Raw genomic sequence first — 20237 nt, 5'->3', positions numbered from 1 at the left:
TTCATACCGGCTGCCCTTGGAGCCGGGACTGCTGGGTCGCAGTTATCAATATCTATGGGCTCGCCCTGGCCGGCTGCACCCATAGTTGTCTTGACGTCAGAGAGATAGCACTCTCTTGCCGTCTTCTGGTCCCCGCTTAGGGCACCGACTGTACCATCATCCTTTTGAAATTTGACCAACATGAGGGACGGGATGATGACAACCTTAGATGCGTTGAGGGTAGGACGGCCAAATATCATGTTGTAGGCGGACAACTCCTCCACAACTAAAAACTTGACTATCATGTGGCGTCCTTGCCCCTTTTCACCCAGCCGGATCGGAAGATCTATGCTTCCGACCGGATGCACTACTCCACCCCCAAAACCGACTAGTGGGTGAGGAGCCTGGTGCATGTTACCGGATGTGTACTTGAGCTTGGTCAAGCACTGATAACTGATTAGGTCAGACGAGCTCCCGGTGTCTATTAGGATCCGGCCAACCTTCTGGTTGGCAACCTTGCATTCGATGACGATGGGGTCATCATGAGGCCGCCTCACCTTGCCCCGGTCCTTTTCAGAAATAAGGACCTCAGGGAAGATGTCTTTCGACGCCTGGCCCTCATCCACTGAGTTGACCAGCTTCCTGATGTTGTCTTTGGTGCCCCGTGAAGGTTCAATGGGCACTCAAGAGGGGGGGGGTGAATTGAGTGTTAAGTAATCGTTAGCGATTTTTGCTTCTTTTCGGATTATGTGTAAGGAACCAGTTGTGTTGGTTCCCTTATGCAGCGGAATAAAACAAAGCAATAAAGAACACAACAAATTTAACGAGGTTCAGCCAACTCAGGCCTACGTCCTCCTATCCTAAGTCCTTTATTAATCTACTCCGAAAAACAAAGACAAAGACCACTCTACTGTTTCCCTACTCCGGGAACCAGTCTACCCCACACTCTACTCCGAGTGTGCTCTCGACTTACACTCGTAAGCCCAATGTGTTTGAACTCACAAACACTCACCCAGCCTTTAACCCCTTTGTTAAAGACTCAATAAAAGAATCAAGAACTCTCCTTTGATCTCACTTCTACGAAGCTAATTAAGAGAAAATGTTTTTGTACTAGAATGCTCTTGTATATGACTTGATGAATGGGATTAGTGCTTAAGTATATGCTCTCAAATAATTGCTCTTTTTAATTTCTGGAGAGGCACACGAAATATGTGAAATAAGATGAGTTTATATAAGCTTAGATTCCTAAAACCTAGTTTCCTTAAATCACACAATCTTAGAGAATAAGATATATTGTAATTTTAGGAAAGTATTTATCTTATTTGATTTAATCACAAAGATAGAATCAATTAAGATAAATACTCCTAGTTTTTAGGTAACCAAGAATATTTCATCTTATTTCCAGCTGCACAAAATATTTTCAAAATAATCTTTTCGAAAAAATCTTTTTGTAAAATCTTTTTCCAAAACGGCAGCTCGAATATTTCGTACAGTGAACCTGGTTCCCCAACCTGGTTCCCTGAATTGAAACATGTTATGAAACCTGTTCCAACTTTGTACCAGATTTCATATCATACTTCAATATACTTTTAAGCACTTATATAACCCAAACATGCAAGCATACTACGGAGCATATTACATGAAAACCTAGATAACATTTTAAAGCATAAATCGTCTTTTCTTCATGTAATCTTCAAGACTTGAATCTTCCTTGAATACTTCTATTATGAGCAAACAATCTTTCTTCGAAATATCTTCGAAAGGCTTCTATGCTCCAAGTCTTGGAATCAACTCAACTACTGCACATGTAACATGGTTAATGCACAATAAAGAGTATGTGACTGCTTTTCCGCATAGCAGTCAAGGAAACGGTTCATACTGGTTCCCCACCAGTACATAGCACATTTATCATCTAACTGTTTCCTGTATATAGATAAGTTAGTTCAATAGATAACTCATATAATCAATAACTTATCTAGGAAAACAGTGTTCTATTTTAGTTGGTTCCCCCAACTGTATTGAACACTTTCAAAGACCTGTTTCCCTTAGCTGTTTGTCATCATTCAAAACTATCAATCAAAACCTAAGGGACTCAACAAATTCCCCCTTTTTGATGATGACAAACTCTTGAAGTTCTTGAACCTGTGGACATGCTCAAAAAGAAAACCGTCAAAAACTTCAAGGACTCAAAACTCTTTGGAACAAGTCAGTTAGGCTAACTGGTCCCCTAAACAGAAAATAGAAAATACGAAATAAAAAGACTCAAACTGACTCAATCTAAACTAGCTAAACCTCAAACTGACTCAATCTAAACTAGCTAAACCTTAGGCTTCAACTTCAAACTACTTCCCCCTTTTGGCATCATTAAAAAGTATCCACAAGTAAAAGCAATGTGCACAAGTTAATGTGCTTATCCATACAATGGCATCAACCACCATTCAAGCATTATGCTGCAAAAAGAGATTAGTCAAACAGTTCATACCATAGCAGAGTTAGTAGTTCATACAAGCCAACAAAGTTCAACCAAAGAAGCCCAAATCCATCCAAAAAGAAAGTTCATGGAATGGAGAGAAGTAGACAGACCAACAAAATCAGTTATTTTAGAATAAACATGAGGGTGAGGAAACAAGAACAGAAACAGCATCACTCCTCATCATCATTCTCGTTCCCTTCCTCCTCCTCGAACTTTGCAACATCTTCTGTATTATCATCTGATTCCTCTTCATCCTTGTCACCATGCTCTGCTTAAACCAAAATCATTATATTACTAAGCATATTCTTGTGATTCCCCAATCTGTTTCAAAACCACTTCCTGACCTGCTGGTTCCTCTATTTTTTTTTTTTATTATTTTTTTTTTTTATATAAATCATGAGAGATCCGCACTTATTCATAAAGTTCTCCTTGTTGCATAACGAGTACAAGACTAGCATCACATCAATCAAGCAAAGACCTCCACCCTTTTGTGGTGTGAAAGGTTCTTGCTGGTACCCTTTTTCTCTTGGTTTCCGGAAGAGAATTAATGGACTGTTCCTCCTACACCTTCTCAGTGAACTTCTTTAATGAAGATTGAGTTACTCTACTTCGTACCATGGTCTTAACAATGAGTGTCTCCTCATTGTAACCAACAATCTCTATTTCATCCTCTTCACTCTGACTTTTCCGAATTTCCTCCAACTTCGGGCTTAAGGACATTTGAGCTTCCTTCTGATGTTCCCCCTGAGACTGAGCTGGTTCCTTGAGTGAACAGTAACCGAATGAACAATGATGAATTTAAAGCATACGAGAGAGAGAAAGAGAATTTCGAGTGATGATGATTGATGATCTGCACAAAGGGTTAGTGTATATTTTTAACAATGAAGCACAAAGAGAGAAGAAGGAAAGAAAAGAGTTAGTTGAGCCAATAAAAAGCAATTGTAAAGGATATTTTTTTATTTTTTTTTTTAAAATTGAAATCAAAAATTTGGTAATTATCTTTTACCATAATTATCTCAACCAACTATAAATAAGGCATATGATATGTTTGCCTTTTATATGGGATTAAATAACTGAAATAAGATAAATTCCTTCCAAAAGGAAATATCTTATAGTAATCTTCCGAAAATAAAAGATATTATCGGATGACATATCAGAGCTGGTCTGCTGTTTCCCTTTGCTGGTACCTGTATAGAACCATGTCACGCTGTTTCTGGCAATTCAGCCTGATTTCACCTGTTTCTTACAACAATGATTCTCAATCCTTTTGAGATTTTGAACCATCTACACAACACTTGAAAGATATCAACATAAGTATGTACACACACTATACAAGAGAATACCATTCTAACCAATCATTGAAGGAAGTAATTTGAAGCCAATACCTAAAATCTAACTAGACCTAAAAGGACTCTTAACCTACAAAAAGACTCTCTACACAAAGGCTTTGTGAAGATATCAGCAATTTGATCTTCACTTTTACAAAACAACATCTCCACCAATCCTTTTTCCACATTGTCTCTTAAAAAATGGTGTCTTATTTCAATGTGTTTTGTCTTGGAGTGTTGCACAGGATTCTTTGAAATATTGATTGCACTGATGTGCTCTTTCTATCAACTAAGAAACTAGCATAATCTGCATCTGTGTATCCAATAAGATCAATGGTACTGCCTTTGGGGTACCACAATCCCAGATTTGCTGTTCCTACAAGATACCTAAGTATCCTTCTAACAGCCTTCAAGTGAGATTCCTTTGGATTGCTTTGAAACCTAGCACACAAACCAACAGAAAACACAATGTCAGGTCTACTAGCTGTTAGGTAAAGTAGAGAACCTATCATTCCTCTATAAAGAGAAGCTTCAACATCTTTTCCCTTAAGATCAGCATCTAATTTTGTAGATGGGGGAACAGGTGTATCATAAGCTTTGCTGTTCTCCATGCCGAATTTTTTCAGCAACTCTTTTAAGTACTTTTGTTGATGGATCATTATTCCATCATCCATTTGCTTAATCTGCAGCCCTAGGAAGAATCCTAGTTCTCCCATCATGCTCATTTCAAATTCACTCTGCATAAGATTAGCAAATTCATCACATAAAACCTGATTAGTAGCACCAAATAAAATATCATCAACATAAATTTGTACTACAATCAAGTGTTTCCCCCTGGTTCTTATGAACAAGGTCTTGTCTACTGTTCCCCTCTTGTAATCATTTGCCATCAAGAAATTGGACAATCTTTCATACCAAGCCCTCGGAGCTTGTTTCAACCCATATAATGCTTTGTCCAACTTGTACACATGTTGGGGGAACAGTGCATCTTCAAAACCAGGTGGCTGCTCCACATATACTTCTTCCTTTAAATATCCATTGAGGAAGGCAGTCTTTACATCCATCTGAAACAGCTTAAAATTCATGTGAGCAGCATAGGCAATTAAAATCCTAATAGCCTCTAGCCTAGCTACTGGTGCAAACGTCTCATCATAGTCAATTCCTTCTTGTTGATTGTACCCTTGCACCACTAGCCTTGCTTTGTTTCTGACTATAGTACCAAGGTCATCTAACTTGTTTCTAAAGACCCATCTAGTGCCAATGACTGATCTTTCCTTGGGACGGGGAACCAGGTGCCAAACCTGGTTCCTCTGAAACTGATTTAACTCATCTTGCATAGCTAGTACCCAATCAGGATCAGTCAATGCCATTTTATAGTCAGTAGGCTCTACATTAGACAGGAAAGAATAGAATGCACAAAAGTTTTGAAAAAACATTTGTTCTCGTTTGAATCCCCTTATTTATATCACTAATTATTTGATCAGTGGGATGAGAAGATTGATATCTATAACTTTTAAAATTAAGGCTGTTTTGTGCTTTCTCATTAAGTTGGGAACCAGCATGTTCATGGATCTCTCCTTCTTCTGAGGAGCCAGGAGGATTCACATTCATGCTGTTTCCTCTATCATTACTTACCTCAGGTTCAGGGGTGGTACCTTCTTCTGTTCCCCCTGAACTCATTACCTGTCTATTATTTGAGGAACCATCAGGACTTGGTTCCCCTTCAGAGTCCTCATTATCTTCATTTTCTTCTCTAGGCACTTCATCATTATCATCTGGTGGAGTATTTGGTAGGCCTAGATCTGCTTGCACTTCATCCGTGGGACCAGTATACTGGTTCCCCGTGAAATCCATCAATCCAATCACTTCATCAGGTTGTACCTGCGCAATCTCAGAAGACATGTTAAATTCATCAAAAATGACATGGACACTCTCCTCAACACAAAGAGTCCTTTTATTGAAGACTCTATATGCTTTGCTGTGAGAAGAGTATCCAAGAAAGATTCCCTCATCACTTCTAGGATCAAACTTATCAAGTTGATTCTTCCCATTATTATGCACATAACATTTACATCCAAAGACACGAAAGTATGTGATGTTGGGCTTTCGACCTTTAAGAAGTTCATAGGGAGTCTTATTTAACTTTGGTCTAATGAGACCTCTATTCAATATATAGCAAGCAGTGTCAACAGCTTCTCCCCAAAAACTCTTTGGGAGACCACTCTCAATGAGCATCGTCCTCGCCATCTCCTCAAGAGTTCTATTCTTCCTTTCTACAACACCATTTTGTTGAGGTGTTCTAGGGGCTGAGAAGTTGTGATTAACTCCATGTTCCCTACAATAATCAATAAAGTTAGCATTATCAAATTCAGTACCATGGTCTGATCTTACCGAGACCAGCTTGTGGGTGAGCTGGTTCTCCACTTGTTTCACCAATGTTACCCATTCTTCAAACGTTTCATCCTTTGTGTGTAACATCATTACCCAAGTGTACCTAGAATAATCATCAACCATAACACAGACATATCTATGACCTCTTCAACTTTGTACTCTCATGGGACCACACAAGTCAATATGTACAAGTTCGAAGGGTCTGCTGGTACTCATAATAGTTTTAGGCTTAAAAGAAATTTTGACCTGTTTCCCCCTTACACATTCAGAAAAAACTTTATCAGCTTCATACTTAATGTTAGGAAGGCCTACAACTAAGTCACGTATTTTAAATTTGTTTAGAAGTGTTAGGCTAGCATGTCCAAACCTCTTATGCCAAATCCATTGATTATTGTCAGAAACAGCTCTCAAACAGATGGACTTGTCTTGAGGGATTTTATCTAAGAAGGTGATGTAAACATCATGCTTCCTGGTTCCCTCACATACAAGTTCTCCTGTTTGTGAGTTAACTATGTGACATAGGTTGGCTTGAAACTCAACTCTATTACCTTTGTCACATAATTGAGAAATACTCAAGAGATTATGTTGCAAGCCTTCAACATAATAAACATCATCTATTGCGTTAGAAAGTGTCTTACCAACCTTACCTAAACCAGTGATGGTTCCCTTGCTGTTATCCCCAAAGGTGACACTTCCTCCATCAAAGGCCACTAGTGAAAGGAATTGATCTTTATCCCCGGACATGTGTCTTGAGCAACCACTGTCCAAATACCAATAGGTGTCTCCCTTCACTCTAGCCTGCAAGAGCAAATCAAACATTAGATTTAGGAACCCAAACATACTTGGGTCCCTTTTCAACAATATTAACAACTTGTTGATCCTTTCTTCTCCAAACACACTTTGCACCCTTGCTGTTCTTATTAGCACTAATTTTCTTAGCTGGACATTCATGTATCTTATGTCCATTTTTACCACAATGAAAACACACATGCATCTCTTTAGTCATGACATACTTGCCTCGTTGATATTCTTTGATCCAGGTGGTTTCTCTGGGAGACCAGTTAGTCCTGGTTCTCTGTCTAGTATAACCGAGACCAACTTTTCCTCTGTTTCCTCTTGATGAAGTCAGGTAATTTAAGGATTTTTGAGCATTCAATAATTTGTCCACATGTCTATGACTATCATTAAGTTCTTTTTCTCTGGTTTCAAGTGTCTTAGTCAACAATTCGTTTTTCTCTTTAAGAAAATCAAAGTTACTTTTTAAAGCTTCGAATTGTAGATTAAGCTTTGAAACCATACGGTCAATAGACATGTCAACAACCACTGGTTGCTTGTCCTTTTTCAGTTGATTGATTTCCGCATGCAAATCACAAATATTACTTTCATACTTATCAATCATATTACTGACATCTACACTGGTACCTGTAGGGGAAACAGTGAACTGTGCAGCTTTAAGTGAAGCAATTTCCTTGTGAGAATTTTCCAGGTTGTAAGCCAATGTTTCAAAGGCCTTCAACAAGGAAGTTCTAGTACATGAATTTGCTTTACTTATAGCTACTGAAAAATCAAGAGTATCACTAGTGGTTGATAAGTCTCTAGGGAACCAGGAGGTCAGATCCTCTTCACCATCAATTGGTTCAAACGATCTTTCCTTTTCTAGTTCCACTTTACGCTTGTCCAATTCAACCTCTAGTTCTGCTACTTGATTTTTTAGTTCATAACAGACTCCTTCTAGATGATCACAGCTAGCAATAGCAATATTACATTCACCACTTTTTTCTTTTAATTCTCTTTTGCAAATTATGTATGTTTCACTTAATTTATTGCATTCATCTAGTAAGGAATCAATACAAGCAAGCATATTTTCTCTATCATATTCATGCATATCTTCTCTAATTTGCTCTAAGCTTACCTTGCGTTCATGTAGTACATCCTTCTTTGCCATAAAGCATTTGTTGAATGTACTGGTTCCCCCTCTGGTTCCTGGACCAGTGTTGTTTTCCTTGATGTTTGTAAAGGCAGTTAGGCAAACATCTGAGTTGGGTGATCCTTCTTCTTCATCTGACCCTGAGTCAGAGTCTCCCCACATGGAAGCTATCATGGCATTCTTGTATGCTTGTTTATCTCCGGATTTAGACTGTTTGTCATTCCACTTAGGACAATCTCGAATAAGATGTCCTTTTTCTCCACACTTGAAACATCCTGTAGAAGAAGAATTAGAGTTAGATTTTTTATAGTTTTTAAAATGCTTACCTTTGAAATTCTTTCTTTGATCTCGAAGAGATCTCTCAAATCTTTTTGCAATCATGCTAATTTCATCTTCATCATCTTCTACTGTTCCCTTAAGCGCCATGCCTCTTGCTGGTTCCTTCTCAGACTTAGAGTCAATCAGCATCTCATGAGTCATAAGGGAACCAATCAGCTGTTCCAGAGACAAGGTAGACAGATCCTTTGCTTCGTATACTGCTGTTACCTTGGCTGTCCATGCATCTGTTAAACTACGCAATAATTTTCTCACAAGATCCTCGTCAGATAAATTTTTACCAAGAGATCTAAGATCATTTACAATAGTCATAAACCTACGAAAGCAATCATTGATTTTTTCATTTTTATTCATGGCAAACAATTCATATTTAGACATGATTAAATCAATTTTAGACCGTTTTACCTCACTGGTTCCCTCACACGCAAGTTCAAGGGTGTCCCATATCTCCTTAGCACTACTGCAGCCAGATATACGATTTGTTTCGGTCTCACCTATTGCTTGTTGTAGTATTGACATTGCCTTAGCATTCTTCTCCAGCAACTTGTGATCAGCAGTGACCAATTCGCTATCTTTCTTGGGAACCTGGTTCCCCTCAACATCTGTCTTGAGAATGATATTAGGACCATTTTTAACTACGAGCCAGCATTCATAATCAATACCCATGATAACATTCTGGATCCTGTTCTTCCACCAAGCATAATTATTTCCATTAAACTTGGGTGACTTGTTGTCATAACCGATTGCACTTAATTCTTGAGTACTCATTCTTAACTCCTCTAGATGTTACTCTTTCGAGAAGCTTAGGCTCTGATACCAATTGAAGGTTCAATGGGCACTCAAGAGGGGGGGGGGGTGAATTGAGTGTTAAGTAATCGTTAGCGATTTTTGCTTCTTTTCGGATTATGTGTAAGGAACCAGTTGTGCTGGTTCCCTTATGCAGCGGAATAAAACAAAGCAATAAAGAACACAACAAATTTAACGAGGTTCAGCCAACTCAGGCCTACGTCCTCCTATCCTAAGTCCTTTATTAATCTACTCCGAAAAACAAAGACAAAGAACACTCTACTGTTTCCCTACTCCGGGAACCAGTCTACCCCACACTCTACTCCGAGTGTGCTCTCGACTTACACTCGTAAGCCCAATGTGTTTGAACTCACAAACACTCACCCAGCCTTTAACCCCTTTGTTAAAGACTCAATACAAGAATCAAGAACTCTCCTTTGATCTCACTTCTACGAAGCTAATTAAGAGAAAATGTTTTTGTACTAGAATGCTCTTGTATATGACTTGATGAATGGGATTAGTGCTTAAGTATATGCTCTCAAATAATTGCTCTTTTTAATTTCTGGAGAGGCACACGAAATATGTGAAATAAGATGAGTTTATATAAGCTTAGATTCCTAAAACCTAGTTTCCTTAAATCACACAATCTTAGAGAATAAGATATATTGTAATTTTAGGAAAGTATTTATCTTATTTGATTTAATCACAAAGATAGAATCAATTAAGATAAATACTCCTAGTTTTTAGGTAACCAAGAATATTTCATCTTATTTCCAGCTGCACAAAATATTTTCAAAATAATCTTTTCGAAAAAATCTTTTTGTAAAATCTTTTTCCAAAACGGCAGCTCGAATATTTCGTACAGTGAACCTGGTTCCCCAACCTGGTTCCCTGAATTGAAACATGTTATGAAACCTGTTCCAACTTTGTACCAGATTTCATATCATACTTCAATATACTTTTAAGCACTTATATAACCCAAACATGCAAGTATACTACGGAGCATATTACATGAAAACCTAGATAACATTTTAAAGCATAAATCGTCTTTTCTTCATGTAATCTTCAAGACTTGAATCTTCCTTGAATACTTCTATTATGAGCAAACAATCTTTCTTCGAAATATCTTCGAAAGGCTTCTATGCTCCAAGTCTTGGAATCAACTCAACTACTGCACATGTAACATGGTTAATGCACAATAAAGAGTATGTGACTGCTTTTCCGCATAGCAGTCAAGGAAACGGTTCATACTGGTTCCCCACCAGTACATAGCACATTTATCATCTAACTGTTTCCTGTATATAGATAAGTTAGTTCAATAGATAACTCATATAATCAATAACTTATCTAGGAAAACAGTGTTCTATTTTAGTTGGTTCCCCCAACTGTATTGAACACTTTCAAAGACCTGTTTCCCTTAGTTGTTTGTCATCATTCAAAACTATCAATCAAAACCTAAGGGACTCAACACCCCGGATGGTGGGACCCCCTCCGGCAAAACCGCCTGCTATGGTGAAGATTGTCTCTTCATCCGTCTCGGAGTTTACTGGGCCGGTTTTTGCCGCCTGCCCTTTCTTGGCCTGGGTATTACCCTTAGCCTTGGGTAGATAGGATTTTAGGGCCCCCTCATCTGCCAGACGGTCCAATAGCCGCCTGAGGCTATAGCAGCCATTGGTGTCGTGGCCAACATCCTCGTGGTATTGGCAATACTTGCTCTTGTCCCGTTTATTCACGGGGCTTTTCATTTCAGCCGGTTTGTCGAGAGACATCCGGTCTTTGATTTCCAGGAGGATGGTGGAGCAATCTTTTGTGAACTCGTATTTGGGGACATATGGTTCTGACTTCCGCCTGATCTTCTGGGCCGGCTGTCCTGATCGGTCAGCTGCCCAGACCCCTTTTCTCTTTTCTTCCTTTCTTGCCGGCTGATGCTGTTGCCGGCTCTCTTTTTTGTCAGACTTTTTATAATCTGACGGCTGCTTGACAGCACAAAGCTCCGTCGCTTGTATATAGGCTTCAGCTTCAATTAACGCCTCTTGGAGGGTGGCAACCCTCTTCCGGACGAGGTCAAACTTAAAGGTCGACCCATCCTTCAGACCTCGAAAGAAGTCTGTATAGGCCACTTCGTCTGATAGTCCTGGAATCTGAATTCTCATCAGATTGAACCGTCTGACGTACGACCGGAGGCCCTCCCGGTCGCCCTGCTGTATTGCCCCTAGGTCGAGGCTAGTCTTTTTGGCAGGAATATTCATTGAGAAATTTGACGTAAACAAGTACGCCAAAGTTCGAAAGCTGTTGATGCAACCGGCTGGTAGGTTACCAAACCACCACTGGGCTATGCCCTTGAGGGTAGCCGGGAAGCATCGACACCAGACGGCATCATCTAACCCCTGGAGGTACATGAGGTTAGAGTAGGCCATTAGATGGTCTTCTGGGTTGGTGGTGCCATCATAGACCCCCACCAAAACATTCTTGATCTTAGGCGGCTGTGCCGCCTGGGTTATCTCTGGTGAGAACGCCGTTGGCTGTTCCCCCAAATTTAGCAGGCGCAGCTGCCAGTCCGTGGGTTGGAACGGCTGCTGCGCTTGCCCACCGAAAAGACCCGGTGACATGAAAGGGGATCCACCCAACCCATTCGGTGCGCCGAATAGGCCAGGTTGGATCACTTTGGGTCCAGACCGGGCAGAAGCTTCGCCCGTCTGGCTCCTAAGGTTCGTTCCCGTACGCCTGTGTGAGACGTCATGGAAACTGTCCGGGAAGGTCGACGTTGAGGCCGACGCAGACGCCTGACCTCGCTTCTCTTGGAGAAATGTGCGGGCGTCTGAGAATGTTTTCTTGGAGCCATCCGGCTGTACGTGCCGGATGGCCTTTCGCAGCTCCCCTTGAGGAAAACGGAGTCTGCTTGGATCAAACCTTAAGCCCTCCCCCTCCTTTGGCTTGGGATGAGGGGTAGGAACTCGTTCTTTGACCGCCTTCTTTCCAGAAGGCTTCTTGGCCGGCTGACCCTTCTTTGGAGTAGCTGACCGGATGAGGCTCTTGATCTCATCCTTGAAACTATTCATGAAAGACATGAGTTCGTTTCTTGTAACGGGGGCTGAGCCCTCCACCGTTTGGGCAATTCCAGCCGGTTGCCCGGCTGGGTTGTTGGGAGCAGCTTGGCTGATTTCCCGTTCTCTTCTATCTTTAGCACGAGGGTGCTTCGTTCTGAAGGACCCATCCGGGGCCACATATGTTTCAATTTCGTCGCCACTTTCATGGTCCGTCTGGACCTCAGGCTCGACCAAAGGCCGTTTGCCCTAATTCGGTGACACAGTATCAGAAGTCATCTTAGAAGTACTCTCCCCACAGACGGCGCCAAATGTTTCGGGGTTTTTTGATGTGTCCTGCGGGAGAGTTACGATTCCAAGAATGCCCTTCGACGCCTGTGCCTGCAAAATCACGAAGACTCCTGGGGGTAGGAGCTCCGCCTCCGACGATCAAATTAGTAAAGATACGGGAGGTAGAATGCACGTAATGTGGAAGTTACTTCTCGCGTAATGGGAGAATTCCGCAATTAATATTGCTCGGGGTAAGTGTGTTTCTTTTGAGGAGTATTCAATGTGATCAACAAACGTTCCCCCCCATTAATGAGGGTCCTTCCACTATTTATAGTGGGGAAGAGATGGTTCCCCTTTTAGGGTTTAGAGGACACGTGTCAGCAGAGGATTGGAGCCCTGCTGACCAACGGCTGGATGCCACGTGTCACTAGGCCATTGGGCCACGTGTTTAGGGTATTTTTACCCCAAACAGGGCTTGCAAAGACCTTTCCAACGATGTATTATAAGCCCAATTCCGATGAATATTGAGGAATTTATGGCCAATTTACTAAACTGGGCCCAATTTGAGTTTTATATGCGGTCCAATGATCTAAGGAGGGCCTAATATGATTTATCATTCCTAATGCCATTAGGAATGGTTTTAGTCTTCTAGAATCTTCTAGAAGGTTCTTTTCATTCCTAATTCAATTAGCATTGATAAGTTGACTTTGTTGACTTTTCAGAGTTTTAATCAAGATCAAATAGCATTTTCGAAGAAATTATATTATTTTATCTTCCAGTACGGTAAATTTATCAGTTTTTCGAAAACGCGTTGAAATTCAGTTTGGCGTCCAAACCCAGGCCTTGGCGCCAGACGCTAGCCATTGGCGCCTGGCGCTAGCCAATGGTACCTGGCGCCAGCTAGCCAGGGTTGGCGCCAACCTCGTTTTGCGATCGTCAGACTCTGTTTTGTTAAATTATCTTTTTTGGCTGATTTTCTCTATAAATATCGTATCAAAAACTTCGTTTTCGATAACCAAATTTCACCAATTCTCTTCATTCGCAAGCTTTCATCCATTTACAATCATTCATCTACGATCATCATCTTTCATTCACCAATTCTCCACAAACATTAATTCTTTAGCGTTCTTTAATTTCTTCAATTCTTTCTTACTTTTTCATACAAAATTCCGCATTCACAAGATCTAGAAACACCTAGCCATATTCGAAGTTGCCTTCGCCCTAGACGTGAAAGGTTTTAATTTCTGAGGGTTTGGTCCCAAATCTCTCTTTCGATTATTTAATTTAATTGTTTGTTTATTATTTTCCTTGAAGTTACTAACGTGTGTATTTTGTTATTAGAAAGAGGTACGAGGCATCAAAGTAAGTGCTTTAATTGATTTATTGATATTATGATGTAGAAATCATGTTTACATTGTTGTTATGATATTCCTAGTATCATGCCTAAGGTATTTTTAATATTAAATATGATTCCTGTGATGCTTCCTATGTTCTTCCTAATATTAATTCATGTTAGTATCATGTTAGGGTTAAAGATATGATTTTTATTGCTTAGTGACATGCTAGGGTTTGTTATTAATCTTGTTAGTATCATGCCTAGGATCTTGCTATTCCTATTATGCTTTAATATTAACATGAATATGATTATGATTATAATTGTTATAATTTTATGATGATTATAATTATTGTTCATGATTATTTATTATCATTGTTGCTTGATTTTTATTCTTTATTGCTTGATCACCTTTTATGCATTTTAAAGGGAATTGGTACTTGTAATCATGCTTAATAAGATAATTAAAAATCTTGTTTAGGGTTAATATGATTATAATTCAAGTGATCGCCAATAATAGTTTGTTTGTGCATTAAATTCAACCAACATAGATTAAACAGGTTTAGGGTTAATCCTATTGATTGCATGTTAATCAGAAAGCGCACATGAATACAAGCAGAATAAAGTAGAGGCCTATTATTAGGGCAGATTCAATCTATTTTAGGTTGGATTTGCACCATCATCCCCGAACCCTTATTTGGTTCAAGACCTTATGGAGTTGACGATTTCTTGGATCGTTAAGGGGTGTAACCTTCACCTCGTGAACGGTTTACAAGTTCCTTAAAAACTTGTGTGGCGACTCTTTTGCTCTATCTTCTTCCCTTTTGGACGCCACCGTACTTTAGTGTATGATCACAGTGGGGTTCGAGCTAGTGGGATTTAAAGGCTTGAAATTATTCCCTACAGAGACCGAACACTATTCATAAGGAAATTCCTAAAAGCAAAAATTCCTCACCCAAATTTGGCTTTTATGAGGGTTATAGAAAACTATATGAATTACATGATCAATAATTGCTACATTGTACTGTATAGGATTAGCAACCCCCTCAAAAAAAGGAAACAAGCATGAGGCATGACATAAAACCAAACTATTCAATTGATTGCTATAGGCTACTTACCAAATGGACTTCCTCCAAAAAAGGACCGGAAGATGTCGAATGGATCGTGCATGCTGCCACCTCCACCCATTCCTTCCTTAAGTGCATCCTCACCATATTGGTCATAGATCTCCCGTTTTTCAGGATCACTAAGGACCTCATATGCATGAGCTAGCTCTTTAAACTACATCATACAAAAACCATGCCCCAGCTTTAGTTTCCCTAAAAACTTCCAATTCAACACAGGCATAATCTTACTATAAAGATCATCACTATAGCCGAGTCGGGTCATAAACCCCAGCTTTCAATAACATAGTCCTAAGCCTGCAATGTCTAAAACATTCCAAAAGAATCCTACCAATACATGTTATTGAATTGAAAATATGGGAGATGAATAATTAAAAAAGTGACCTTTAATTCTTCTTCTTTCTGACCCGAGATTTAGTCTGTTTTAATGAAGGCATATCCTTAGTATCCTTTTCTGGAGCCTAATATTTAATCAGGAAAAAACCTAGAAAATAAAAATCAAACATACAATACTGAAAATCAAAGGAACAAAGAACAACTTACTATAAATTGATCAAATTAACGGTAAGAGACATGTAGGAATTACCAAGAAAATGTTGAAGCTTGAAACTCTGCGATATGATGATCAAATTTATAAACTCAACCGCTACAAATTCTGTCAATCAAATGAAAATAGAAGAATTAGGGTTTTCAAATATTTCTAAAAATTGGGGGAAAATAGCAATTGAAAATATGGGAGATGAATAATTTCTGCTTTTCGAAATAGTTCACATTATTTGGATCTAATTACCCAACTAACTTCAATTTTTTAAGCTACTCTAAACAGAAATCCAACAATACACATCCATAAACACGATTCAATCTAATTGCACAAATAAACAAAACCCAAAATTCAAATTCACCAAACTAAACATGTGTAATGGATTAAACATAAATAAGAAAGATACCGGAAACTAAAGGCCTTGGAGGAGCGTGAAACTCACTTGATGCTGCTGTTTAAAAGGTCTTAAAGAGCGGAAAATGTCACTTTACTTGTCACTTAAGTTTCAATTCAAGTTCTCCATCTTCCCTTAATCTGTTTATATACAAAGTTAAAATAATCGGAAAAAACAGTCAATAAAACAGCAAAAATATCAAATTTCAGCAAATAAACAAAAACTCCATCATAAATCAGTTAAAAAAAAACCAGAGGGATACCATTAGGACCAAGATAAGAGTGAGTAATGTCGCAAAGCTTTTCACAAGCTTCAATAGTTCAATAATCTTCCAAAAAGCTTATCCGGCCTAGAGAGATGGCATTTGAGATTGATTAAACAGTATAAAAAATAGAAATTTATAAAATGATTAAACTCATCTTTTGCTTGGTCAAATTCTCACTCTACTCGCCCTCTCACCACCAATTTAATAAACATATTGCCCACCTACTTCTTTCTCTTAACTCCCCATGGATAAATCATCATAACCAATTGAACAGGGAGAGCATGAAAATTATCGTATTAACAAAAGATAATCAAAGAACATCACCGAGATTCTGATACTAAGCAGAAAATCAAAACATACAACAAGCAAATATTCAACATTTCTACATTATGCAAGTTGAATGAACTAATAATCAAACACCCATTCACTTCTTTCTTTAAATTAGCCATTAATAAGTCATTTCGAAGGTATAACCAACCAAGAAAATTGGAAAAGCAGAATTCAATTGAGAGAAATCATCAAAGAACAATAACAAGATTATATTAACAATATTTAAGCAGAACAAAATTTGATTAAAATAGATCAAGTTAAAGAAAATCATACTGAATAACTCGTTCCAGAATCTTCAACTTGATTAAAATTAGATGATGATTTGGGTCTTTGAAGTGTAATCTTCTCAAATTTGGATTCAGAAACCACACACAAAAAGTGAATATCTATCAACCTCAATGAAAGCAACTAATGACCAACACATAAAACTCTAAAACTTAGCCGTCTACATTCAAACAAAGATACAATTGATACAATAACATATAACAAAACAGGGATATATCATGAACTGACACAAGTTATCATTGAACTAACTGTTCATCCAAGATTTTTAAGCATTCAAATTCTTAAAAATTCATAAACTATTGTTTCCTTGTAATCAATTAATTGAGTCCAAGTCATGAAAAAGTAACCAATTATTTCATTTCATCCTAAGCATAGCATAACACAAGCTATGATACCTTTTGGTGGTTGGATCTAATTTATACATGATCGTAATTCACAATAATAATAAGTACTTTAGTTAGCTCATAATAAACACAAAAACCTCAATAGCTCAAAGACTGAGACCCCGACTTCATCATCGCTGCTTTGTTGGTTTTATCACCAAAATTTCGATTAAATGTCAAACCCACAAATCATCAACTTACATAAATGTAAACATTAAAACCCACAATAATTCTCCTAACAATTCATGAAATAATTGTCTGATAAATTGTTAAAATAAGCCAGCTTTCCCGACTTGACTAACTAAAACTTGCTCAATTAATACAATAATTAAGCAATAAAAACTGTTCCTTAAAAGAAAAACACCAGTTTACCTAAAAACACCCATTTGTAGAGAGAGAAAGCGAGGTGAGAGAAATGATTAGCCAAATCAGCCCATACATTTTTCTAATCAATTCAAGCAAAACAACACTACTAACAATAAAAATTAAAGCTGATAGAATTCGAATTAAAAAGAACCAGTAGATCAGAAAATACCTCTTTCTTGATGAGCTTACTGAAGAATTTCTCAGTTTGAAGAACAAGTTCTAGAATCTTCAATATCGTGCTCGTGCCATGGCAATTTAGAATCTTCAAAGTCTGGTTTTAATCAGTGTTCAGTGTGCAGGGGAAGGAGAAAGAGCTTAATCAGTGAAAAATACGATAATCCGCGAAAAAAACATGAATTAATTGGAAGAGAAGTTACCCCGTATCTATTTAATTTAAAAAGCAATTAAAAAAATCCTAGAAGACAGTTTTTTCAAAAAATCAGAACCTGCCAAGGACACCATTAACTCAAGCTTTGCGTCCAATGACTTGAAGATCCAGATTACCGACTATTAGCTTATCTTCTTGATTTCCTTCATAACTAAAGGTCTTGGAGAAGCGTGAAACTCGCTTGATGCTGCTGTTTAAAAGGTCCTAAAGAGCAGAAAATGTCACTTTACTTATCACTTCAGTTTCAATTCAAGTTCTCCATCTTCCCTGTGAATCTGTTCATATACAAAATTAAAATAATTGGGAAAACAGTCAATAAAACAGCAAAAATATCAAATTTCAGCAAATAAACAAAAACTCCATCATAAATCAGTTTTAAAAACAGAGGGATACCATTAGGACCAAGATAAGAGTGAGTAATGTCGCAAATCTTTTCACAAGCTTTAATAGTTCGATATTCTTCCAGAAAGCTTATCCGACCTAGAGAGATGGCATTTGAGATTGATTAAACATTATAAAAAATGATTGAAGTTCATAAAATGATTAAACTCAGCTTTACATATATCAATGGAATTCTTGTTGTAGTGTCTGATGACACGGTGAACAGTTTCAGGGACAAACTCAAGCACCAGAGTAAAATAGAGCTCATCTTTCCCAGTTGTGGAAAAGAAACAATGCTTCAAAGAGGTAACATTTGGATGACCCAAAAGGCACATTATTTGCAACTCACCGTATCTCATCCTGAAGGACTTTCTTTATAGCCACAATTTCACCCAATTCCAAGCACCTTGCCTAGACATCCCAACATTAGTAAATTAGTAATGTTATATAGGGTGGCTTCAAGTCTAAAATAATGTTGCTTATTTGCTTTTGCAAACAAAAGATGAAAGCTTTAAATTAGTTATTGCCAAGTTTACCCGAAACACTACTCCAAAGGATCCTTGTCCGACAATCCATCCAACCATGTAACTCACTGTTTGAAAACACAAGGGCATAATTTACATAAGAGCACATATTTTACAACAGAATTACTACAATGTATTTAAGGCAATCCCATATTACCTACTATTTACTTTTGTCCAATTTAAATGTTTATGCTATTTACTAGATGAAAATGGTCCCTTGGCAATCGTTAGTCATAAATAAGATCAACCACAATCAAAGACAAAGAACACATATTAATGTTAGCACAAAAATTGATCACAAGAAACTAGGAAGATGACTAGAATTCTAGAAGAGTTATGACTCATGGGTATAAAAAATAAATAAATAAAAATAAAAATCTATAATCCTATATTATATGAGTTGACACGGATTAAAGGACTTGACTAAGACTAGCTTGACAAGAATAAATAAATAAATAAAAAAAAGAAAGAAAGAAAGTTGACGCTAAAAAGTCACCTAAACTGAAGAGGTTGTAGTATATCGATTATAACTTTTGATCTGTGACTCCGATTTGGGAGAAACCAACTCTAAATCAAAGATAAAACTCGGGGCTACGGATCCATAGGTGGCACGACACGTAACTCGTTCTAGAACTCCGGGTATGAACAAAACAAGTTAACTCTTATGCAGTATACGAGAATAAAAAACCGGGTGACTCAAAAATTAAAAAAAAAATCTATGGCTCGACTCTAATAATAAAAAAAGGGGGTTTGATAAGAGAAAAAAATTATTAAAAAAAGGTCAATAAAAAAAATTCACACATAAGCATATAGTCACGCATGATGCAATGAAGTTCGCAACCTAAAGTCAAGTTCTATGTTCGACTATGGTCAAACTTTGGGTGTCAAAGGGTACCATGGTTAAGAGTTTGGATGCGTTAGCAAGGCATCCTCCTTTGAGGGTGTATGCCAACGGGCGGCTCCACGAGTTCGTGATGAAATCGAACTCGACTCCATGGTTTGGGTGGATTTAAAAACTCGGATGAACCCTTATTGCCATGAGCGTTTTCGGGTTGATAGAGCATAAATCCCCCGGGCTAGCCACATACGTAGAACACGTACTATTGTGGCAAAATAGGTAACCTAAAAAAAAATCATATGCATATGTGACAATGCCAATTAAATCGCAGGAATACAATTCAAGAATCTTTCAAGTCTCATCCACTCATCTTAATTAAATACCGATCACTCAAATCGATAAATAACCAAGAATCCTCCCCAGTGGAGTCGCCAAATTGTAGGCGTCGTTTGAAGTGCGCCTACGTTAAAGCATGTGTAAATATGCTTGGCACTCATAGGAAGTGGGAATTGACATATACGATAAGGGACACGATTAGGGACAAGGAAAGT

General features: G+C 38.2%; 1 protein-coding gene and 1 long non-coding RNA gene across 9 annotated transcripts in view; both read right to left on the bottom strand.

Annotated features, from left to right (window-relative positions):
• The window catches only part of LOC110712804 (dnaJ protein homolog ANJ1-like), a 30487-nt gene extending 14212 nt beyond the window's left edge, over positions 1 to 16275 (bottom strand). For 6 of the 8 annotated variants that reach the window (XR_002509699.1, XR_002509704.1, XR_002509703.1 and 3 more), the window contains exons 1-5: positions 16189 to 16275; positions 15939 to 16066; positions 15578 to 15646; positions 15376 to 15475; positions 14986 to 15148 (exon numbers count right to left, since the gene is read on the bottom strand). Coding sequence is in view for 2 of the 8 variants with exons in the window: in XM_021891258.1 (XP_021746950.1) it covers positions 14986 to 15055 (70 nt within the window). In the remaining 6 variants the exon portion in view is untranslated. The remainder of the gene's footprint in view (positions 1 to 14985; positions 15149 to 15375; positions 15476 to 15577; positions 15647 to 15938; positions 16067 to 16188) is intronic. The other 2 variants (XR_002509700.1, XM_021891259.1) reach the window with 2 other exon arrangements.
• A 7-nt stretch (positions 16276 to 16282) lies between these two features.
• LOC110712806 lies at positions 16283 to 18665 on the bottom strand. The gene is made up of 5 exons (XR_002509706.1): positions 18503 to 18665; positions 18337 to 18423; positions 18002 to 18218; positions 17725 to 17826; positions 16283 to 16863 (listed from the first exon to the last, which is right to left on the bottom strand). It is a non-coding gene; the product is annotated as an uncharacterized LOC110712806 (long non-coding RNA).
• Between the last annotated feature and the right edge of the window lie 1572 nt (positions 18666 to 20237).

The sequence above is a fragment of the Chenopodium quinoa genome, unplaced genomic scaffold (assembly GCF_001683475.1).
Source record: "Chenopodium quinoa cultivar QQ74 unplaced genomic scaffold, ASM168347v1, whole genome shotgun sequence".
Lineage (NCBI taxonomy): Eukaryota > Viridiplantae > Streptophyta > Magnoliopsida > Caryophyllales > Amaranthaceae > Chenopodium > Chenopodium quinoa.
This window is presented reverse-complemented; position numbering and strand designations above follow the sequence as displayed.